At 38.0% G+C, this 18,310-nt stretch overlaps 1 protein-coding gene across 5 annotated transcripts in view; it reads right to left on the reverse strand.

Annotated features, from left to right (window-relative positions):
• Positions 1 to 18,310, reverse strand: part of col11a1a (collagen, type XI, alpha 1a) — a 73,020-nt gene that overhangs the window by 25,706 nt on the left and 29,004 nt on the right. For all 5 annotated transcript variants that reach the window (XM_030756262.1, XM_030756258.1, XM_030756261.1 and 2 more), the window contains 24 exons: positions 18,002 to 18,055; positions 17,844 to 17,897; positions 16,819 to 16,872; positions 16,622 to 16,675; positions 15,669 to 15,722; positions 15,203 to 15,247; positions 14,937 to 14,990; positions 14,798 to 14,842; positions 14,333 to 14,386; positions 12,354 to 12,398; positions 12,138 to 12,191; positions 10,640 to 10,684; positions 10,378 to 10,431; positions 10,201 to 10,245; positions 8,732 to 8,785; positions 8,526 to 8,633; positions 8,385 to 8,438; positions 7,581 to 7,634; positions 6,232 to 6,276; positions 5,976 to 6,029; positions 5,685 to 5,729; positions 3,797 to 3,850; positions 3,180 to 3,233; positions 120 to 173 (listed from right to left, as the gene is read on the reverse strand). In XM_030756262.1, the coding sequence (XP_030612122.1) occupies positions 120 to 173; positions 3,180 to 3,233; positions 3,797 to 3,850; positions 5,685 to 5,729; positions 5,976 to 6,029; positions 6,232 to 6,276; positions 7,581 to 7,634; positions 8,385 to 8,438; positions 8,526 to 8,633; positions 8,732 to 8,785; positions 10,201 to 10,245; positions 10,378 to 10,431; positions 10,640 to 10,684; positions 12,138 to 12,191; positions 12,354 to 12,398; positions 14,333 to 14,386; positions 14,798 to 14,842; positions 14,937 to 14,990; positions 15,203 to 15,247; positions 15,669 to 15,722; positions 16,622 to 16,675; positions 16,819 to 16,872; positions 17,844 to 17,897; positions 18,002 to 18,055 (1,287 nt within the window). The remainder of the gene's footprint in view (positions 1 to 119; positions 174 to 3,179; positions 3,234 to 3,796; positions 3,851 to 5,684; positions 5,730 to 5,975; positions 6,030 to 6,231; positions 6,277 to 7,580; positions 7,635 to 8,384; positions 8,439 to 8,525; positions 8,634 to 8,731; positions 8,786 to 10,200; positions 10,246 to 10,377; positions 10,432 to 10,639; positions 10,685 to 12,137; positions 12,192 to 12,353; positions 12,399 to 14,332; positions 14,387 to 14,797; positions 14,843 to 14,936; positions 14,991 to 15,202; positions 15,248 to 15,668; positions 15,723 to 16,621; positions 16,676 to 16,818; positions 16,873 to 17,843; positions 17,898 to 18,001; positions 18,056 to 18,310) is intronic.

The raw sequence follows: 18,310 nt of genomic DNA on the forward strand, positions 1-18,310 counted from the left end.
ATAGAGGAATTTGATCCACAGCACTATTAATCTGCTATGCTGTTTCTTTACTAATGTACAGTACTAGTGAAAAGTTTGGACACTGTATTTATTCCTCCTTCCTATATATTTTCTCTTACCTGGGGACCAACAACACCTCCCGGTCCTGGAGGACCAGTTTTTCCTTGGAAACCCTGAAAAAAAAAAAGAAAAAAAAAAGAAGTATATGAAGCCTTATTTACACAACAGCTACAACAGCATTGAAAAACATGAAGCTTATCTATTCAAGCCCAAGTAAAGAAATTATTGTGATTTTACTTGACCTGATAAGAAGGAATTTAGGTTTTGGTTTGCCATTTCCTTGTTACTGGAACAAGGTTTTTTTTTAAGTTATATCCACAGTCAAGGACATATTATATCACAATACATTACTGGGTAGAAAATTACTGAAGGCAAATGTACAACTGTTTAATATACAGTATTGCATAGTCTTAATGTCTACTCAATTTATTCATTAATTAGACTATGCAATAGTCATACAGCAAAGGTTTCTAGTTTGAAACAGACCAGTATATAAGGACACTCTGATAATGAAGTGGAGTACATTGCAGTAATTGACTACAATATATCTGGAAAATATTACAATAAACACTTACAATGAGCCTTTCATTTATTTTAATAATAAACATACATCCCAAGAAAGTCTTGATCCACTTATCTGGTACCAATGAAAGATCAAATGATGTCAGAGGCTAGCTGCTGTAATTAAGATGTAAACAGCACAGAGGCAAAACATTTAATATATTACTGACAATGACAAGAATTACTCATTACTGAGTATACCTGGTAGCAGAGAGATGCACCGACATGCTAAAGATGAATAACTCAAACAAGCTTAACCACAAGTGAATTACATGGAGAATCAAGGGCATTTTTGCTGAATTTGAAGGCCCTGAAAACATCATTGCTTCATTTATTTCTTTTGAGAGTGACGGATTCCTCCATGAACAAGAAAAAAATGCAAACTTGTTAACATTTTTGGTCATTTTATCATTACAGTTCACATCCTTGTTCTTCTTACTGGGTTTTAGTTGCTTTCAAAGCAGAACTGAACCTGCTGAATCCCAACTTTTGAGCTTTGAAATCTTATAACAACACACTGAGGTGATATAAAACTCTGGACCTGCTGAATGTGTAACTAGCCAACTTCAAAGCCAGCAGTGTTATAGTATAGCTGCTCCACTAGTACTGCATACTGCTTTAAGTACAGCTTTAAGTCACCACTAAGTTATATGTTCTCTGAGGGAATAGACACCAGTTTGTTGTAGTTAACTTTTGAGTTTACATTCACAGCATGCGGCTGATTTGCATTCAAGTACTCCCTATGGATATGCTTAAGCAGATTTAAACAGCAGAACCGCCAAAAAATAAATAAATAAACAAATCCAATTTTAAAATTCCTGAGCATTGACTTCAACAGTGCAGTAAAATCAGATGAACTTCTGTCTTCAGGGAGAGGAACAATCCAATCTGCATTGACCTGAGTCCAAGCGCACAGCAGTATATTCCTGAAATACTAATCCAAGAAGATTCATAAGACTCACTGTTAAGTGAACTAATGCAGCAAAATAAAGAATGATTGGTACCTTCTATCTGTATCATAGTGTAAAAAATCTGCATTCTTTTAGACAGTGAACACTGCACAATTCAATTAAGCTTACTGAGCGTTACTGAAAAGCAAACATGTACAGCTCCAGGAACAGCACAACAGGAGTGTTAGGTGAACAACGGTTTTTGAATTCAGCTTTTTCATTCCCAGATTTTTGAATCTCTCATTCTCCCATAACCTATATACACAGAGGAATTACAATAACAGCTCATTTGATGTGCAACTTATTATCCTATAACTAAACAAAGTTTCAAATGCAAACTTCGTACAAAACTGATCCTGGAAGACTTCTGACTCCAGGCCTATTGATCGCTATGTGTTGTGATTTATGATGATGTATTATTCAAAGGAACCCCTCAAGCCATACTGTTGCAACATTGGCCCTGACATGGAGACAATAGTTCAAATCTTTATTTGCACTTCCTTAAATGCAACTTGTGTTTCTGAGGAAACGTATCTATTGAGCATCTTTACTGCTGTGGTCTATTCTCATATGGATGCTTGTGGAGCCTGCTCATCAGCACATGAACACCTTAATGAAGACTCTGTCATTGTGGCTTGAGTTGCAGAAGAGGCAGGGAAGCACTCTTGTGAGTGGTGTATAATATTATCTATGGAAAGTGAAGGAAAGGGAAGCTTTGATAGAGGCGATGATGTGTCGAGCTTTTAGCAGAATTTATTGTCCTCTGAGACTCATCAAACCAAGGTGCACTGATGCATACCAAGTAGTGAGAAATCGAAGAGCAGCGGATCCCAGCTTGGTTTGATCAAATCTTACTTTGATTTGTTTTTTGCTGTTGTGAAGTTAATCTTGTATCATGTGGGATTTTCTATCCATGCATCAGTTCAGATTCACAGTAGTACAGCCATTTGTCATCTAGCTCATGCACATTTTGAAACAACAAACAAACAAACAAAACATATGCCGCAACAAATATTATGCTGGCTGGTTCTCTATCTCTAAGGTATTATTGTTATACAGTAGGCAGTGCTACATAAGTACACCTTAGTGGAACTGGACAGTCTAGGCTTAGGTTCCTTTTTTTGGATATTTGCAAACACGCCAAAGTAACAATAAGACAGACGCTCCATCAGAAATAGATGGTTACCCAGCCCGGAGTGTGAGCCCTGTGGATTTACCCAGACAGAGTGCAGTGTGTGTATTCTGTCTGTATGAATGAAGACCAGAGGCGCAGCAGACTCAGGCAATATTCACTTTAACACTTTTAGAGTTTGCTTTACAAGTTGTGTTTGTACCTCTGGCATCCCACTGAGATGTTATCGATTGTTATCCCCTGCATATGAGACTACTAGATATGTTTTAACTTTTGGCTACATGAGTATAAAGCCACAAGAGTATAGAGCCACGAGAATATATAATTCTCATCTTAAGACGGTTTAAAGTGAGAATGCTGAAAAAGTCCAAATGTATAACTCTTAGGTCATGTTGGGGTTCAGACTCCTGTGTGGCTCAGTATAAGTGGCGCTACACGCGTGACTTACTCAAACAGAACAGGACATTTCAACTCACCGTTTCTCCCCGCTGGCCAGGGTGTCCGGGCAACCCATCCTTACCAGGTGGTCCCTGTCAGGTAGAAAAAAAAGACATACACTCACTGGGTAACCAGGTACATTCATTATTATTACACTTGTTTGAGTAAAAGTTATTTTTTTTAAGCAATAAAGTTTATTATTCCAGTTTCAAGCAAATGGTTTATAGGAAATGTAAACACAAGACTGAAAAAAAGAAAAATCCTAGAGTATTGGAATTGGTATTTTTGGTGGAAGGAGGTAAGAGCCAGCTATGAATCTAACCGGAATCAATAGGTGGAAATTACCACTTGTCTCCTGCCTAGACTGGGTAGTGAGAAAATGAGTTCTGCTTCAATAACAGTTAGAGTAATGACCTCTGAACAGAATTAGGGATATTGCTATGTATTACTGCACCCCATTGAATTCATCAAATTGCATCAATTGTGACTTATAATGCTTGCAAACTAGGCTAATTTGCTATTGCAACACTAACAAAGGGTAAATAAGGTAAGAGTTTAGACACAGAGCGCTGCAAAACCACACAGCCTTAGTGCAGATGCTTGTAGTCGCAGCTGCCAACTGGTTATTGTGCTCTTAGGATGGAGAAATACTTACAGGGGGGCCCTTTGGTCCAGGGAAACCTACTGGTCCCTGTGGTCCTTGAGGTCCCTGCAAACAACAGACAGTCAGAGTAAAACTACATGAAGAATAAAGTTATAATAAGAGTTACGTCATTATGCAAAAAAGGAAAACAAACGTCATTATGCAAAAAAGGAAAACAAACCAAAACAAAGCCTAAAAGTAAAAATGAAATGAAAATGAATGAAAAATGACAGCACGTCAGGTGAGTAACTGTTATATATGAATATTGATACAACTCCTCCACTTTCCAACCACACAGAAAAGTAGTGAGCATAAAAGTTTGCAAGGAATTTTTCTTCGGAATGATCTCTTTGTCCAACTAACCTTAAAGTTTCAGCATCATCCGCTTCTTGAGTGCATTTTTTGAAATGCAATATTATATTGTTAGAAAGATAACAACCTCAAAAGATTTTCTATCTGATCCTGCTAAATTAAGTAGACAAGATCACAGGAAAAACTGCAATAAAATTAATAATTGTAATAAAATTAATAATCATAACAGTGATATTAAGCCAGATGATCCTTTTTGTATTTCCCTAGTGCTTAACATTAAAATAATGACCAAAAACTGTTCTACAAATAGTAATCATAATAGAGCCTGAATTAATGAAAAAATAAGTCACTTTGTCACCCATAATGTTATTAATAGAGATATTCATATTATGGAGTAAAATATGCTGAAGAAGTATAAAATTATTCTGGCTACGGTATATTATTGAGGGAACAAGCATTTTGCATTTAAGGAGACTAAACATAAATCATTAAAATATCTAAGACGAGTTTAATCTTCTGCAGTCTAATAAAAACTTCAAAGCTGACATGCTAATTTAAAGTTATCTTTAAATCATCCTTATTCATCAGATTAAAATTTATTTCACCTCACTTGTCCTCGGCATGTTCGTAGGATTTTAAAAACAAGGCTGTCCACACTGTGAGAGAGTTCACGACACTTTGGCCGGCTGAAATATCACAAGTTTAAAATGTAGAAGTGCTTGATAGCAGTCAGTAAACATCTGTTTCAATCAGCGTGCCATTTTTTAAAAAAAAATTTAAGATCAGAAAGACTGTTTTAATGAGGAATGATCAGTAAGTCGCTGTACTTGGCTGAGCATAAGTAGGAGAAACATGTGGCTTTATTGCTTTCAACTTTTAAAACAGAGGCTCAGTGTTCTAATCAGCTAATATTCATCATACTCTGTCAGTGCAAATACAGGCTGGTTCTCCCCATGCAGTGTCAGAGAAATGCTAATGCAAACAGAGCATTTGTTGCAGGTGCCTTCCATGTTTTGTGGCTTATTTGGACGTCACTAAATCAAGCTGATGCTTCTCATTTCTTTGATACAGAGCAACATCAAATTCCACTAAAATGGCACTAGAAAGCTAACAAAATCTAATGAAAGTTATTAAATAAGGTGTCACTGCTGGGAACCTCTTACTCTGCAGCAACTGCACACTGTTTAGTTTTTTGCTGAGTAAGCCACCTCGCACTAAACATCTAGATTTGAAGCATTTTCTTTTTTTTCTTTCCCCCTTCTTTCCTTTTGGAGTGTCAGTTTGAAATGCTGAGCAATTTAAATGCTGGGAGCCAAAGGACAGAGTGAAAAAAAAACAACAAAAATGCTGTTGTCTGTAGGAACAGTGACATAGCATTAAGGCAAAATCCCAAATGACAGCAATATGTAGTTATAAATCCAGTGGGAAGAGCATAGTGTGTACACCCTACTAGTTAAGCATTTTTTTTAGTATTTATCTACCATCTACTATTTGTCTAGCTTCAATCTAACAGCTAAAAGTACATATCTAATGCAAGGACAACCGATCATGCACAACAGTCACCCCAGGTTCAGTGTGTTGGACTTACTCTCTCACCAGGTGGCCCAGGAGGACCGTCATTGCCTGCTGTGCCCTTCAATACACAAAAACAAATCATCATCAGTTCAAATTTAGTTGTTTTGACAGTATGCAGACTGCATTTAGCACCTAGCCAGGCTGAAAGCAGAAGGTAGCCTCATTTTGAAACCTGCTAAAATTTTATTGGTCAACTTGAATTTTATTGTAAACGCAACGTTCAGAATGATAAAGTAACAATTTAATGAAAAAGACTGAACTCCCTGTGAGTGGTGTTTTATTGTTATGGCTATGGTACGAGTACCTTCGGGCCGGGTTTTCCTGTTGGACCCCTGCCTCCTCGAGCACCCCTGGGACCCTGAAGAGAGAGAGAGAAAGAGAGAGGGAGAAAATCATGTCAAACACACAGCCTTATGGTATTACCATATCTGAAACTCACAAGAGTGTAATTCAGCAGCTATAATGTATGCACATAATTTGTCTGGAAGAATGATTTAAATGATTCAATGTGATTTAAATAGTCCATTAATCACAGAAATTATGGAGTGAACGGTACATACCGTCGGACCTCTCTGTCCTCTTGGACCGGGTTTGCCAGCAATGCCCTGTTAGGTAACAGAAAACAAAAAGGTTTAAGAACACATTCTGCTCGTCTGTCCTCATCCAGCATCCACTTAAATTATGAAACCAGTTTAACATGTGTCCCGCACAAAACATCTCTGCCACATCGAGGAACGACCAGAGAACAGTTTGTTCCCCATTCAAGCAGGGGACAAACTGTGATGGCTGATTATTTCATTTTAACAGATAAATAAACAACAATTTGTAATTACAGGACGTGGTGCAACATATTGGACCGGAAGGCATTTGCTTGCATGAATGGTAAATGGACTAGTTCTTATATAGCGCTTTTCTACTCAGTATGAGCACTCAAAGCGCTTATACAACCTGTTTTTGCATTCACCCATGCACTCCCATTCATACAAGCACTTCCGTTTTTACAAAGCTAAGTGCTTTTTAATTAACTAACATTCACACGCATACATACTCCGACAGAATGGTCGGAGAGCAACTTGGGGTTAAGTATCTTGCCCAAGGATACATTGGCATGTAGCCTGGAGTAGCCAGGATTCGAACCGCTGACCTTCCGATCAGTGGGTGACCTGCTCTACCTACTGAGCTACAGCCACCCAGAATCTACTAAGAAAAGCTTGAGATTTAAATTATGATCACATTATTTTTTTTGCACTTTTGCAGTACAAAAAAAAAAAGAATTTGTTAATTAACTAGTTGGCTGACAACATCAGAAGAAAAAGTGTGCCACAAGAAATCTACAATGGCTGTTTTTTTTGTTTTGTTTTGTTTTTTTTTGCTGGATTATTTTATTTTACAAAATGACTTCTGAATGCTAAATTAGTTAAAACTGCCAGATGGACCCGGCTTCAGTCAAATAATATAGATCAAAGTATCCACTTAATGATTCTGATCTATTTAATAAAGGATTTTTAAGCCAATTTATTTCAAACTCTTTATACATCAAAGTGGATTTCAAACTTAAACTTTCTCCCATTACTTCCACCTTTAGTAAAAATGAATAATTGTGAGCTGGGAATATTTTCATTACTGCACACTTAAACGGTGAAAGTGAAAATATGAAGCTTGAACTGCATCTCATCAAACTCAAAACTTTTTTCAAGCCTAGAAATGAGGCCATGAGCTCAGTGAAAGTACAATTCTTTCCGCATCTTTTGTTCTCTCCCCAACATTGATTTTACTGCTGTTATTTTTTATTTTTTTTGTGCCAAGTCACCATGCAGATGCTTTAAAAAAGAATCAATTTTCTTTTGTGCTGAGGCGTGATGGCGTGGTGATTTTCATGCACAAAAGGTAAATGTGTGTGTTTTCTTACCCTGGCTCCTTTCTCGCCATTGGCTCCAGGGAACCCAGGGAAACCGCTTGAGCCCTGTCAACAGGAGAGGCAGATATCATGGAGGGCAAATACAGAAACACAAGAGAAGCTGTGTGACTCAGCGCATACATAATAATCAAAGCTCATCCTGTATTTATCAGCACTGATGCTGAATGTCATCTTTGGTTAGTTTTGCACTGCTAGCACCATGCCCCTTATGTAAAATACCATGAATTCAGCATGAGTTTGAAGCATAAAACTGTCCATGACCTTAACATTTTGTTCTCTCCTGATTTGTTCACGCTGCTTTTCCAACAAAAAATTAAAAACCCTCTCAACTCCAGCTGGACAGAACAACACTTTTTAACAGTGTTGCCAATTTTCCTTAAACCGAAGTTAAGCCTTCAGTTAAGTTTCTCAGTCCCTAAAAAATAATTGGGGAGCACACATTCACACACTGAAACAAGAGGAGGGTGATTTTACAACAAAAACAGCTTACCTATTCCTGCAGAACCTCACATGTTGCATTGGACACATTCAACAAAAATTAAATCCATGGCAAAACTTCTTAAAATGTAAAAAAATATTTTAAAGAATTTATATTTTGTGAGGATATTATTTAACAAAATAACATGCAAGCGTGCTGAATTTCCTTAATTTCCATAAAATTAGTATGGACTGTCTCTCCATTACGCTATTTCTGTGATGACTTCACAGTTCTCCGACCATCACAGCAAACTGCCACATAATATGTATTATTACTGAAGAAAAACAACTTTACTGTGTTGAGTGACACAAACATACCTTAGGTCCTTGTCTTCCAGGATAACCTGGCAATCCCGGGACACCCAGTTTACCCTGAGAGACATTACCGGCACATGTAAGCTCAGGAACACAATTTTAACACAAATGGAGTCGGGGCCAAAAAAAAAAGAGTCCTATTACCTTTTCTCCAGCAAGACCAATAGGACCTGATTCACCGGGAGGGCCAGCTCTGCCTTTAGGACCTTCAGGACCATCCTCTCCACGGGGCCCAATTATACCAAATTCACCCTATGACCCACAAATATATGACAATATCTGCTGTAATCCTCCATATAAAGAAGAAAGATTGGACTAAAAATTGTGTGACGTTCAGTCAACCTCCTCACCCGGTCTCCTTTAATTCCCATGTCCCCCTTGAAACCTGGGAAACCGTCCTCGCCCTGAAAGGAAAGAAGTTAATGAATTAATGAATTTGCCAGCATTTTTTTTTGGGGGGGGGGGGGGGGGGGGGGGGGGGGGGGGGGTTAATTTGTTACTTTGTTACTAAAATCATTGTTTAATTTTCCCAACGAAAGATCTAAAATAGACTCATTTCTTTTTTCTTTTTTTAAACTCATTAAACTTCCTGACAAAGTTATTTTTTGAAAATCTGTAAAAAAATTCAGCCTTCTTAGGTTCAGTCTGTAAATCACAGGATTGGTAGTGCCATCTGCTGGTCAGATGGTGGAATAGCACTTGCACGGAAATGGCAAGTTTTTGATATTTTCATCCTCTACATTTAGCAACAGCACCAGTTTGTGAATAATTTGTTTATATATTGATGTAATAAATTAGACAACTTTATATGGTATACTTTATTTTTGAAGACACACGACATTCAGTATATCTACAACACACTAAATGAAGACTGCAAACAATTAAAGCAATTACTGACTTTATGAAATTTGTAAATGGATACCGAAGGACACTATTCCCTTCATCCAAACTTCTTTCTCTTTGCTTTGAAACTTTTGCTTGTCCGTGTTTTCAAGCCTCTCTGATGCATAATGCAGTGTTGAGCATGTCTGTTGCCACCAACTCACGAAGACCACACGCACACACTTCAAGAAAGGCACATCCTTTATTCATAACAAACTCTTTCTCCTCGAGGTTTTGGCTTTTGGATCTCTTGCTATAAATAATTCAATGAAAAATGATATGAATACCTGTCAATGTAGTAAGAACAACATCCCTCAGTCAGATAATAGATTTTTTTTTTTTACAGTGACACAACTGTATTGATCTTGAATAAAAGTTATGCATATATTTTTTAAAAAAAAGCTTAGTTTAAATTCTACATGGCTGCACACATAGTTTAACACTTCAAAGGTGCTTGAGATTGATTGTAGTGTTCTTTGAAACCAAAATCCTAGAGCATGGCAGCTTTACATTCAAGAGATGCTTGAGGGTCACTTTAAGAAAGTCTCCATCTTTACTGAAGATGGCCATCGACTGATCTCTGCACGACGCATTCAGGCTGGAGCAGCTGTCCACTCCAGCTCAAGGGGCTCAACAAAGTTAGGAGTGCAGGTAAACAGCCACTGTTAGAGATGTCATACCCGTGACCTAAATATATCTGCATTTCCAAACTTTATTTTCACCTTCATCACAAGGTGAAGTTTAGACTGGAATTCAGCATGCCAACTCGCTAAACAGAAACCAACGGGCTTATGTCAGCATATTTACTTGGAATAGTCTTTGTAGACACAAAGACCTTAGCAACATGTTATGCATAATTATTAAGCTATTTTAGCTCCTTAGACACTATATCCTTTATAACATGGATATAATTTTATTTTTTTAAAGATTTGTATACCTTCTCTCCCTTTGATCCCTTGAGACCACGGACACCATCTGCACCCTACAGGACATGAGCCAGAGGTTAGAATACAACGCAGTAATGTTTAACAGCACAAAAGGAGAGTTTTCTTAACTGTGGAAGAATAATAAAGCACTTTGGTCAATCAAATGCATACATCATCAAACATCTTACCTTTACACCACGAGGGCCAGGATAACCAATGGGACCCTGTGGGCCTAGTGGACCCTGGATCAAAGGAAAAAAATGTATGATTACTGGTATAAATGCTTAGCAGATAAACACAGATGGCATTACCCAAACATGCAAAGTAATTAAACTTTTATGAATGAATGAACTAATAACACCTGATACTACATAAATATTCTAACCCCCAGGACACATGCATACAAATGAATGTCTTGGCCAAATTATTCAGTGACTTAACAACACCTACTTGGGTTCCTTTCTCTCCAGGTGGGCCCTCCTTACCAGGATGACCCTGTAAAAAAAGACATCACAAAGTGGTTAAATGCTAGTGCAAAACTACCCAACATGGTGAATGTTGTGACCTAATGCATGTCATTGTCATAATTTCTAGCCTTCTCTTTTAAACACATAAAAATCCTACAAGCAAATCAAATGAAATCTGCCAATGACGGCAAAGGGGCAACCTAACTGTTTAAGATTAGGGTCACCATTTCAGAGCAAGGCTGGACTGCAGTATATTCACATTATGCCACATTAATTATCAGGGTAAACTTTTTCTTATGCATAAATTATAACACAAATACACTAGTATTAATATTACTAGGGATAATATTCATAAAACTAGACATTTGTGTGATGGCCACTGATAAAGTAAGGGTCATAGTACAAACAGACAGGCCTGGTTTAAACTGCCCACAAACATATGAAATCCTTTAGCTGTGAACACCTGGCACTCCCAATTTGAGGTGTGAGATTAAGGTAGAGGGCTGTAAATCACTAGGCTCCGGGGCCTGAGGGCAGCTAAGGCTGACTGCCTGTTGAACTTACACACCTGTCCTAGTAAGGGCAGGGAAGGAAGTATGACATGAACAACTACCAGTCTGAAATAACAAATCCCATAGGCTAGTTATTCTATTTCTGGTGATGGAAAATGTCTTGTCTGACGTACAGTTCTGTCATGTTACACAAGAAGGGCTGAATCAAAACCAAAATATAACCTATGCACATTTTTTAAGTGCATAGCTTGCACAACAATTTCATTTATAGCCTAAAAAGTGACCTTAAGTAGCATTTTATACAAAGGCCTTGTTACTCATGCTGCAGTTTTATATCCAGCAACCTAGATGTTGAAAAATTGTTTAATTTCCTTATATATTGTGGAAATGGCTGAATGTGGACATTACAGATGAGCCTTGTACTGCGAACAAACCGACTGAAGGTATCCCACAAGTACATCTGTCTGCGTGCTGTCTGTTTTTCTCAGGAGTTCAGTCAATCCACTTCCCACTTGGTGGGTCTGCTGCTAAGGACTCAATGAAGAATACTTTTGATTGATTCTCATTTTACTATATAAGCTTTTTTGTTTGTTGTTTTTTTTTTTTTCCGCTGAGTTTTCACAACTTCTGATTACCTATTCTGTAAACCCCACCACCCCCAGATGGAAATTTTCAACCTGTGGCAAATACTGCAGTGAATTGTGTTCACCACAGTCTTAACCTGGCGGTTATGTTGAACCGTGTGACTAATTTGAGAGGAGTTTCTGTTTATTTGTTAATGGCTGCACTGGTTACTGTTAGTTCTGCATTTGCTGTTTGTTTGCATACCTGAGTTTCAGCAACAACAGTGCCCAAAGTTTTAGTTAATATTGTATGTGTAAAGTGGTGTTAGATTTTCTTGTTTATGGGTGTGCATGTGTGTAATACTGATATACAGTATGAATATATATAGGTGACAAGAGCACGCACAGGAGGCCCATCAGCTCCGGGTAATCCAGGCAACCCCGACCTGCCCTGAGGTCCCTGTAAGAGGAAAAGAAAAAGACCAACAAGGTCAAAGGTCATAGGTTTCAAAAAGTTTCAGAATTCTTACAAAGATCATACGCAGGTTACCATAAATCAAGGAACAAATATTAATAATAATCTTTCAAATAATAAAGAAAATGAAAAAAAAAAAAAACATACTTTTTCTCCAGGTGGTCCAATGGGGCCTTGAGGACCAGGAAGACCCTACAAAACCAGAGACGGATAGAGATGAGAGTCGCTATAGCAACAACAGGCATGCTCAAACACACGTGCAAGCTGGATAAACTCAAGAGTTTGTTGGAGCTGTAAATAATTTAGCTGGTAAAGAAATGCTAAGCTTGTGTGTTGAAGTGTGTTTGTTCTAAATGGGGTATATTAGCATTTGACATGCTTGTGAACCCTTAAATATTTGTTTATGTGCTCCCATATATGCATCTCTGAGTGCCATTGCCCTTTATATTTGTTGGTTTTTGTTGTTCTCCTTTGTGTTTCTGGCTTCCTTGTGTCATTCTGTGTTTACCATACCTCTGTCTACATGGCTTTCATTATTAGTTATTTATCTTTGGGTTACTTTCTGTTTTACTTTGAAGGTTGGTCTTCCTGCCTTTGCTTCTTTTCCTTCTATGTCTGATAGTCGACCCGTCAGTGCTCAGTGTACACAATGGCTATGATCAAACTGTCAAATCTGCTAAGGAATAGTTGTAACTGAGTGAAGTGGCAGCTATAATAACCCACAATAAAAACTGGATGAATTCTCTAATTACTTAGGAAAGGTGCTTCAGTGATTCTTTTATTACCTACTTTAGCAGAAGACACACTAGACCATCCTTTATGAAAGGAAAGGACATAATGTCCCCCACATAATTCATAGCGACGTACTACCTGAACATCATTAACTCCAATAAACATAACTGAGATGTGACATTCATTAATAGTGCATTTTCTATTTGATGCCATAGCCTGCTGATATGTTTTGAAACTTCAATGGCAGGTGAACTCTGAACGTGACGCTTAACGCTGATAAAATCTGTTGAACTGCTTGATGACCTTTTTTATGCATATATATATATATATATATATATATATATATATATATATATATATATATATATATATATATATATATATATATATATATATAGGAAAAGAAAGATTATTTGCTACATTATAATGATCAAAGTGAATTTATTGTTTATTTCAGTTTCAGTACATTCAGTTTACATTAGTTATGTCCTCAGTTTAAGCTTATCATTAAGAATTATTATAAATTACCTTTACTTTGGTCTCTGGATGACAAACATTTCATTTGACTATACAGTTGATTTATTTGTATCTAATGCCTGGTTGCTCTCTTTAATAAGACCTGCATGAAACAACACAGTGAGAATACATGGAATGAATCTCAGATACACTTTGTGTACTCCATCTTAGAGACATTGTAGTTTCACCACAGCAGACCCACATCAACAATGTCCCCTCTAACATTACTAAGCTGTCTGGGATTCTCTGACCACTGTGCTTCTCTTTTCCTAAGTCCTTATAAATTCTCCCTCGTACCTTTCTTTGACCTCATGACATTTCCACTGAAGTCAAGGTAAAGTGACCAGGGAAGGAGGTAGGAGGTAATCTTTTTGCCTGTTCAACCAAAGCCCTAGTCTTGTATTTCCCTGTCTTTGTTAGAGAATCTGTTCAGTCACCTGTATAATACTGTCTGCTATCCCATGTGTCCCTGTTATTCTTAGTATTCCCAGTGCTTCTTGGTGTTTTTTTGTTGTTGTTGTTTTTTTCCTCCACTCTTCGGGAAAAATCCTGGCTGTGTGTGCAGCCATTTTATTTATCTGCAGTCGCTTTTAAATCAATCTTTTGTTTTTCTGTATTCAGGTCCTCAGTTTTGAACAGCAAAACATAACACTACCTGATGTGCGCTTGCATGTGCAGTGTGTGCGTGTGAGGACTAAAGCTTGCTCCAACAGGTGTGGAAGCTTTGCAGGAATTCCACCAACATGAAGATGATGCTTTTAAAGAAAAGCCCAAATAGTCCCTCTCCTAAGATAAATCCATGAAAAATATGCCTACACTGCACTTTGACTTTGCTTATGGCATGTGTAGTGATGACACCTAATGATTGATTCGTTCACCTGTGTTCCAGGTATTCCCTGCTGCCCGGGTGGGCCTGGCTCTCCTTGTGGTCCCTGAAAAAGAAGGAGCAAAACTAGTTAGTAAAAATTAAACATTATCACAAATGCAGGTGTTGGAATTACACACAGCAGTGTCACTGTTAACAATCAGGTATGCTTTGTCACCAGGACTATTTACTGTGGCCTTAATGTAACTCTTCATTAGCGGTTCCAGCCCGGATAACAAATTAAAAAAAAAAAAAAATCCCATTTTCAAGAGACAATTTACAGACAGATTTAATTAACTAATTGAAATAACCTCGCTAAGAAGTGAGGTTGACCTTTGACCTCACAGAAGTGCATCCTAAAACCCAAACGCTAACTTGAACAGTGCACACTGAATGAAAGCATTCTGTAGAGTTTAGCCCGGGGCCTTAAGAGCTGATACAGTCACATTTTAGTGAGTTCACTGAGCTGTGTTTGTACCATGTTTCCTTTTGGACCTGGAGGACCATCAACTCCAGCAACACCCTGCAGAGGACAGATCAAATAAGACTCATGATAAATCATATTAATTACATGCAGTGATTTTACATTTGGAGATGGTAAAAGTCAAGGTGCGTACAGGTGATCCAGGAGGTCCCGGAGGACCACGAGGTCCCAGCAAACCTCTTGGACCCTATTAAAAACAAACAAGACAGATTGAAGAGCTGAAGTAAAATGGGATTTGTTTTATGGTCATTATACTCAGATCATTTTCAGAAGGGAAATCCTGTCCCCTGGTGGATGCTTGTGTTAGCTTAGCTAAATAACTTAAAGAAGATCCTGTTGCAGCTTGTTGTAATTCCATATATCTGGAATGGCATGATACAATAAAACCGACAGCCTTACGCTCTCTCCAGCTAATCCTCTAGGCCCAATCTCGCCATCCTCGCCCTAAGGGGAAAAAAAGACAGAAAATTAGAAGATAAAGAGAAAATTAAACATACTGATGTTTATTGAAGAATTAGTGTTTATCATATTAATTCAAACAAGCAAAAGAAGGTGGCATCTTGCATTATATATCAATAATCACCACCTATAATCTTAGGTACTCAAAAGCTTGTGTCAGTCAGGGCTCATATTTAACAACTGCAAACATTTCTGAATTCAGCGACAGCCAGGAGGTGGTTAAGGTAGTTTCATGAAGAGGAAAGGTTAGACACAACCTCTCCTCATTCCCAGTTCATAATCTCAACCCAGCTGCTGCTGCCTGAGGGCTGAGCTGGTCAAGCACATCTGATCTAGTGCATGTTGTGATGCATCTCAGTTGCGTGCAGGTATTTAAGAGTGCTAAGATAAAAGAGGAAGTATTTACTCTCTGTCCATCCTCTCCAGGGGCACCCAGGGGTCCCATTGGTCCTGGTTCTCCCTGAGAAAGAGAAGAAAATGAAGACAGGGAACAGTGAAGCAGACAGATTTAGGTTAAGTCCTCATTTTATTCTCCTTTCATTCATTGGTTACCTTTTGTTTCTTCATCCTTGTAAGCTGAGTAAATTGTTTTACTGGCTGCCACATCTCACTATACTATAAAACCCCTTTAAACCTACATTTTTCTGCCACAAACTGTGGACCTACAGAATGGCAAATTAATTTAGGAAGGAAACAAATACGACATCATAACACAGATTTGGAACAACCTGGTGACATGCATCGGGATGGCGTATTCCACAGCGAATTCATTTCTTAATTTTTCACTGTACAAACCAATTACCTAGCTCCAGTGCACCACTGTCATGAAAATTTTCTATGTAGCCTGATTAATGCAGGTACATTAGTGGAAGCCATTTAGCAAATTACAAATTGTAAATCCATTTTCCCCTCACGGCATAGCAGTTACTCACTCAGCACACTGGAATTTAAGGATGTAACTCAACGTGATCTTAGAAAGATACTGAAATTGTACCAATGTACCAGTGACTACAGGCAACTAAAATACATCCAAGATACCCAAACCTTTGGTCAATACTGTAATCCAAGAAGACTAATCCTGTATAACTAGGAGATTTTGTTTTAATGCCAGTTTTGTGACTTATCACACGGGGAAAGCAGTGTTTTTGCACATAAGCTCAAAAACAACTAGAGAAGTTGTTTCTCAGGCAAACAATACCCTGCTTCATTTATACTCTTAATGGATAAATCTCACTGCTAATCTAATTCAGAGGGATCTGGAAAGGAACAGACTAAAAAGCTGCTGTTTGAAAACAAACTGTGCATTTCCCTCACATGATTGAACAAAAAAGTGCCAACACGCATCATATGGTTGCTCACCCTGTGTCCTTTTTCACCAGGCAGCCCAGGAAGTCCATCGAATCCTCGATCACCCTGTAAGGAAACAGCTCAGCAGATGCCGTCAAACCGTGGGATATTACAAAAGCAATCATTACGGCTTATAAGCAACAACATTTCCACTAATTGCTCATTTTTGGTGAAATAAACTTTAAAGGTTGTGTAGCAGCATTTCATACCTTTGCACCTGGTTCTCCGGGCATCCCACGGGCACCATCAGCTCCAGCACGACCCTTAAAGCAGAAGCGAGATTAAACATATGTACGCATACGCATATTTACATACCGAGGAGTTCTGTATGTAAGTGTGAGACTGTAGAAAACACCTGCACGATAAGATACTTTTTTTCTGCTTTCAAAAAATCTGCTTCTCTGTTGTGTATATTTAAATGTCTTTGTTTCTTTATGTAAAAAACTTCCAAGTAATTCAGTTCTGTTTATTTTGGATGTGATTATCAGAGTGACATTTTAAAGCAACCACTGTGCTTATTGGGTTTATTTGTTTTTTTCATTTAAATTTTCATTTAGATCTACGCTTCCTGTGACCCAATCGGCTTGTTGGATTGTAGAAAGTCGCACCAATAATTGAAGAAAAGTCTTTGTTTGATTATTACAATCAGTAAATAATGCAGTATTCTGTCTGAAATCATAAAGACGAATATCAAATGCAAAAAATGCAGAAAAATATATTTGTCATTTCCCTTTGTTTAACTATTATCTCTTCTCCACCTTGCCTTACTGACTCATACATTGCAGAAGTACATAACTAGCTTACATACAATGTATTTAATTAAGCATCTTTAATCACATTTTGTGACATTAAAATCACCAAAGGTCTTGCATTTTAATTAAGCTTGTATCACTAACTCGCCAATGACTGGTTTATGTTTATTAGTATCCAATTAGGTCAAGATGTTTGGCCTCGTGGAGGGACTAAACTGTGACACTAATTGCGCCCTACATCCATAGTCAGTGTTAATGTTTTGGCATTTTCAGACAGATTAACTGCCCAGCCATTGATCCGAGGATTGGAGGGACCACGGGCCTTTAAGCACATATGAAGCAATTGTTTGCTAGAGTGGAAATAAGCTTCTCAGCCTTTGAGGAGAGATCACAAGAATAAACAACCACACAACAAACACAGAGGCACGCAAACACACACACACTCTGCAGCGTGAGTGTTGGAGGTGAGTGAGTTCACTCACCCTCTTGCCTGGTTTGCCAGATTGCCCTGGGGGACCCTGGATGCCACGGGGACCCTGTGCAGGCACACGAGGACCAGTAAGTGATCAGCAGGTTTATTTGGTTCTTAGCTTGTGAGAAATATTTTCACCCAATTATTGGGACATAATGTATCTCTCACCTGAGGGCCAGGGTCTCCACTTTCACCTTTCAATCCAGAAGTGCCAGGTGGACCCTAAAGTAAGAGAACACAAACCAAGCAAGCTACATATACATTTTTTCAAGCTATTTTACACACAGTTTCCTGTAGGACAGACTGTTGAAAAAAATTCTGTAAAGAAAACAGCAGATGGCGATGTTTAGCCTAATGTGTACTGCACACAATGTGTATACACAGTCATCAAAAGAAAAATCACTGCACATATTTTTATATTGAGACACAGACACATACAGTATTCTAAATTCAAGACACTCTTATCACTTCTTAAAT

This window comes from Archocentrus centrarchus, chromosome 20 (genome assembly GCF_007364275.1).
Source record: "Archocentrus centrarchus isolate MPI-CPG fArcCen1 chromosome 20, fArcCen1, whole genome shotgun sequence".
Lineage (NCBI taxonomy): Eukaryota > Metazoa > Chordata > Actinopteri > Cichliformes > Cichlidae > Archocentrus > Archocentrus centrarchus.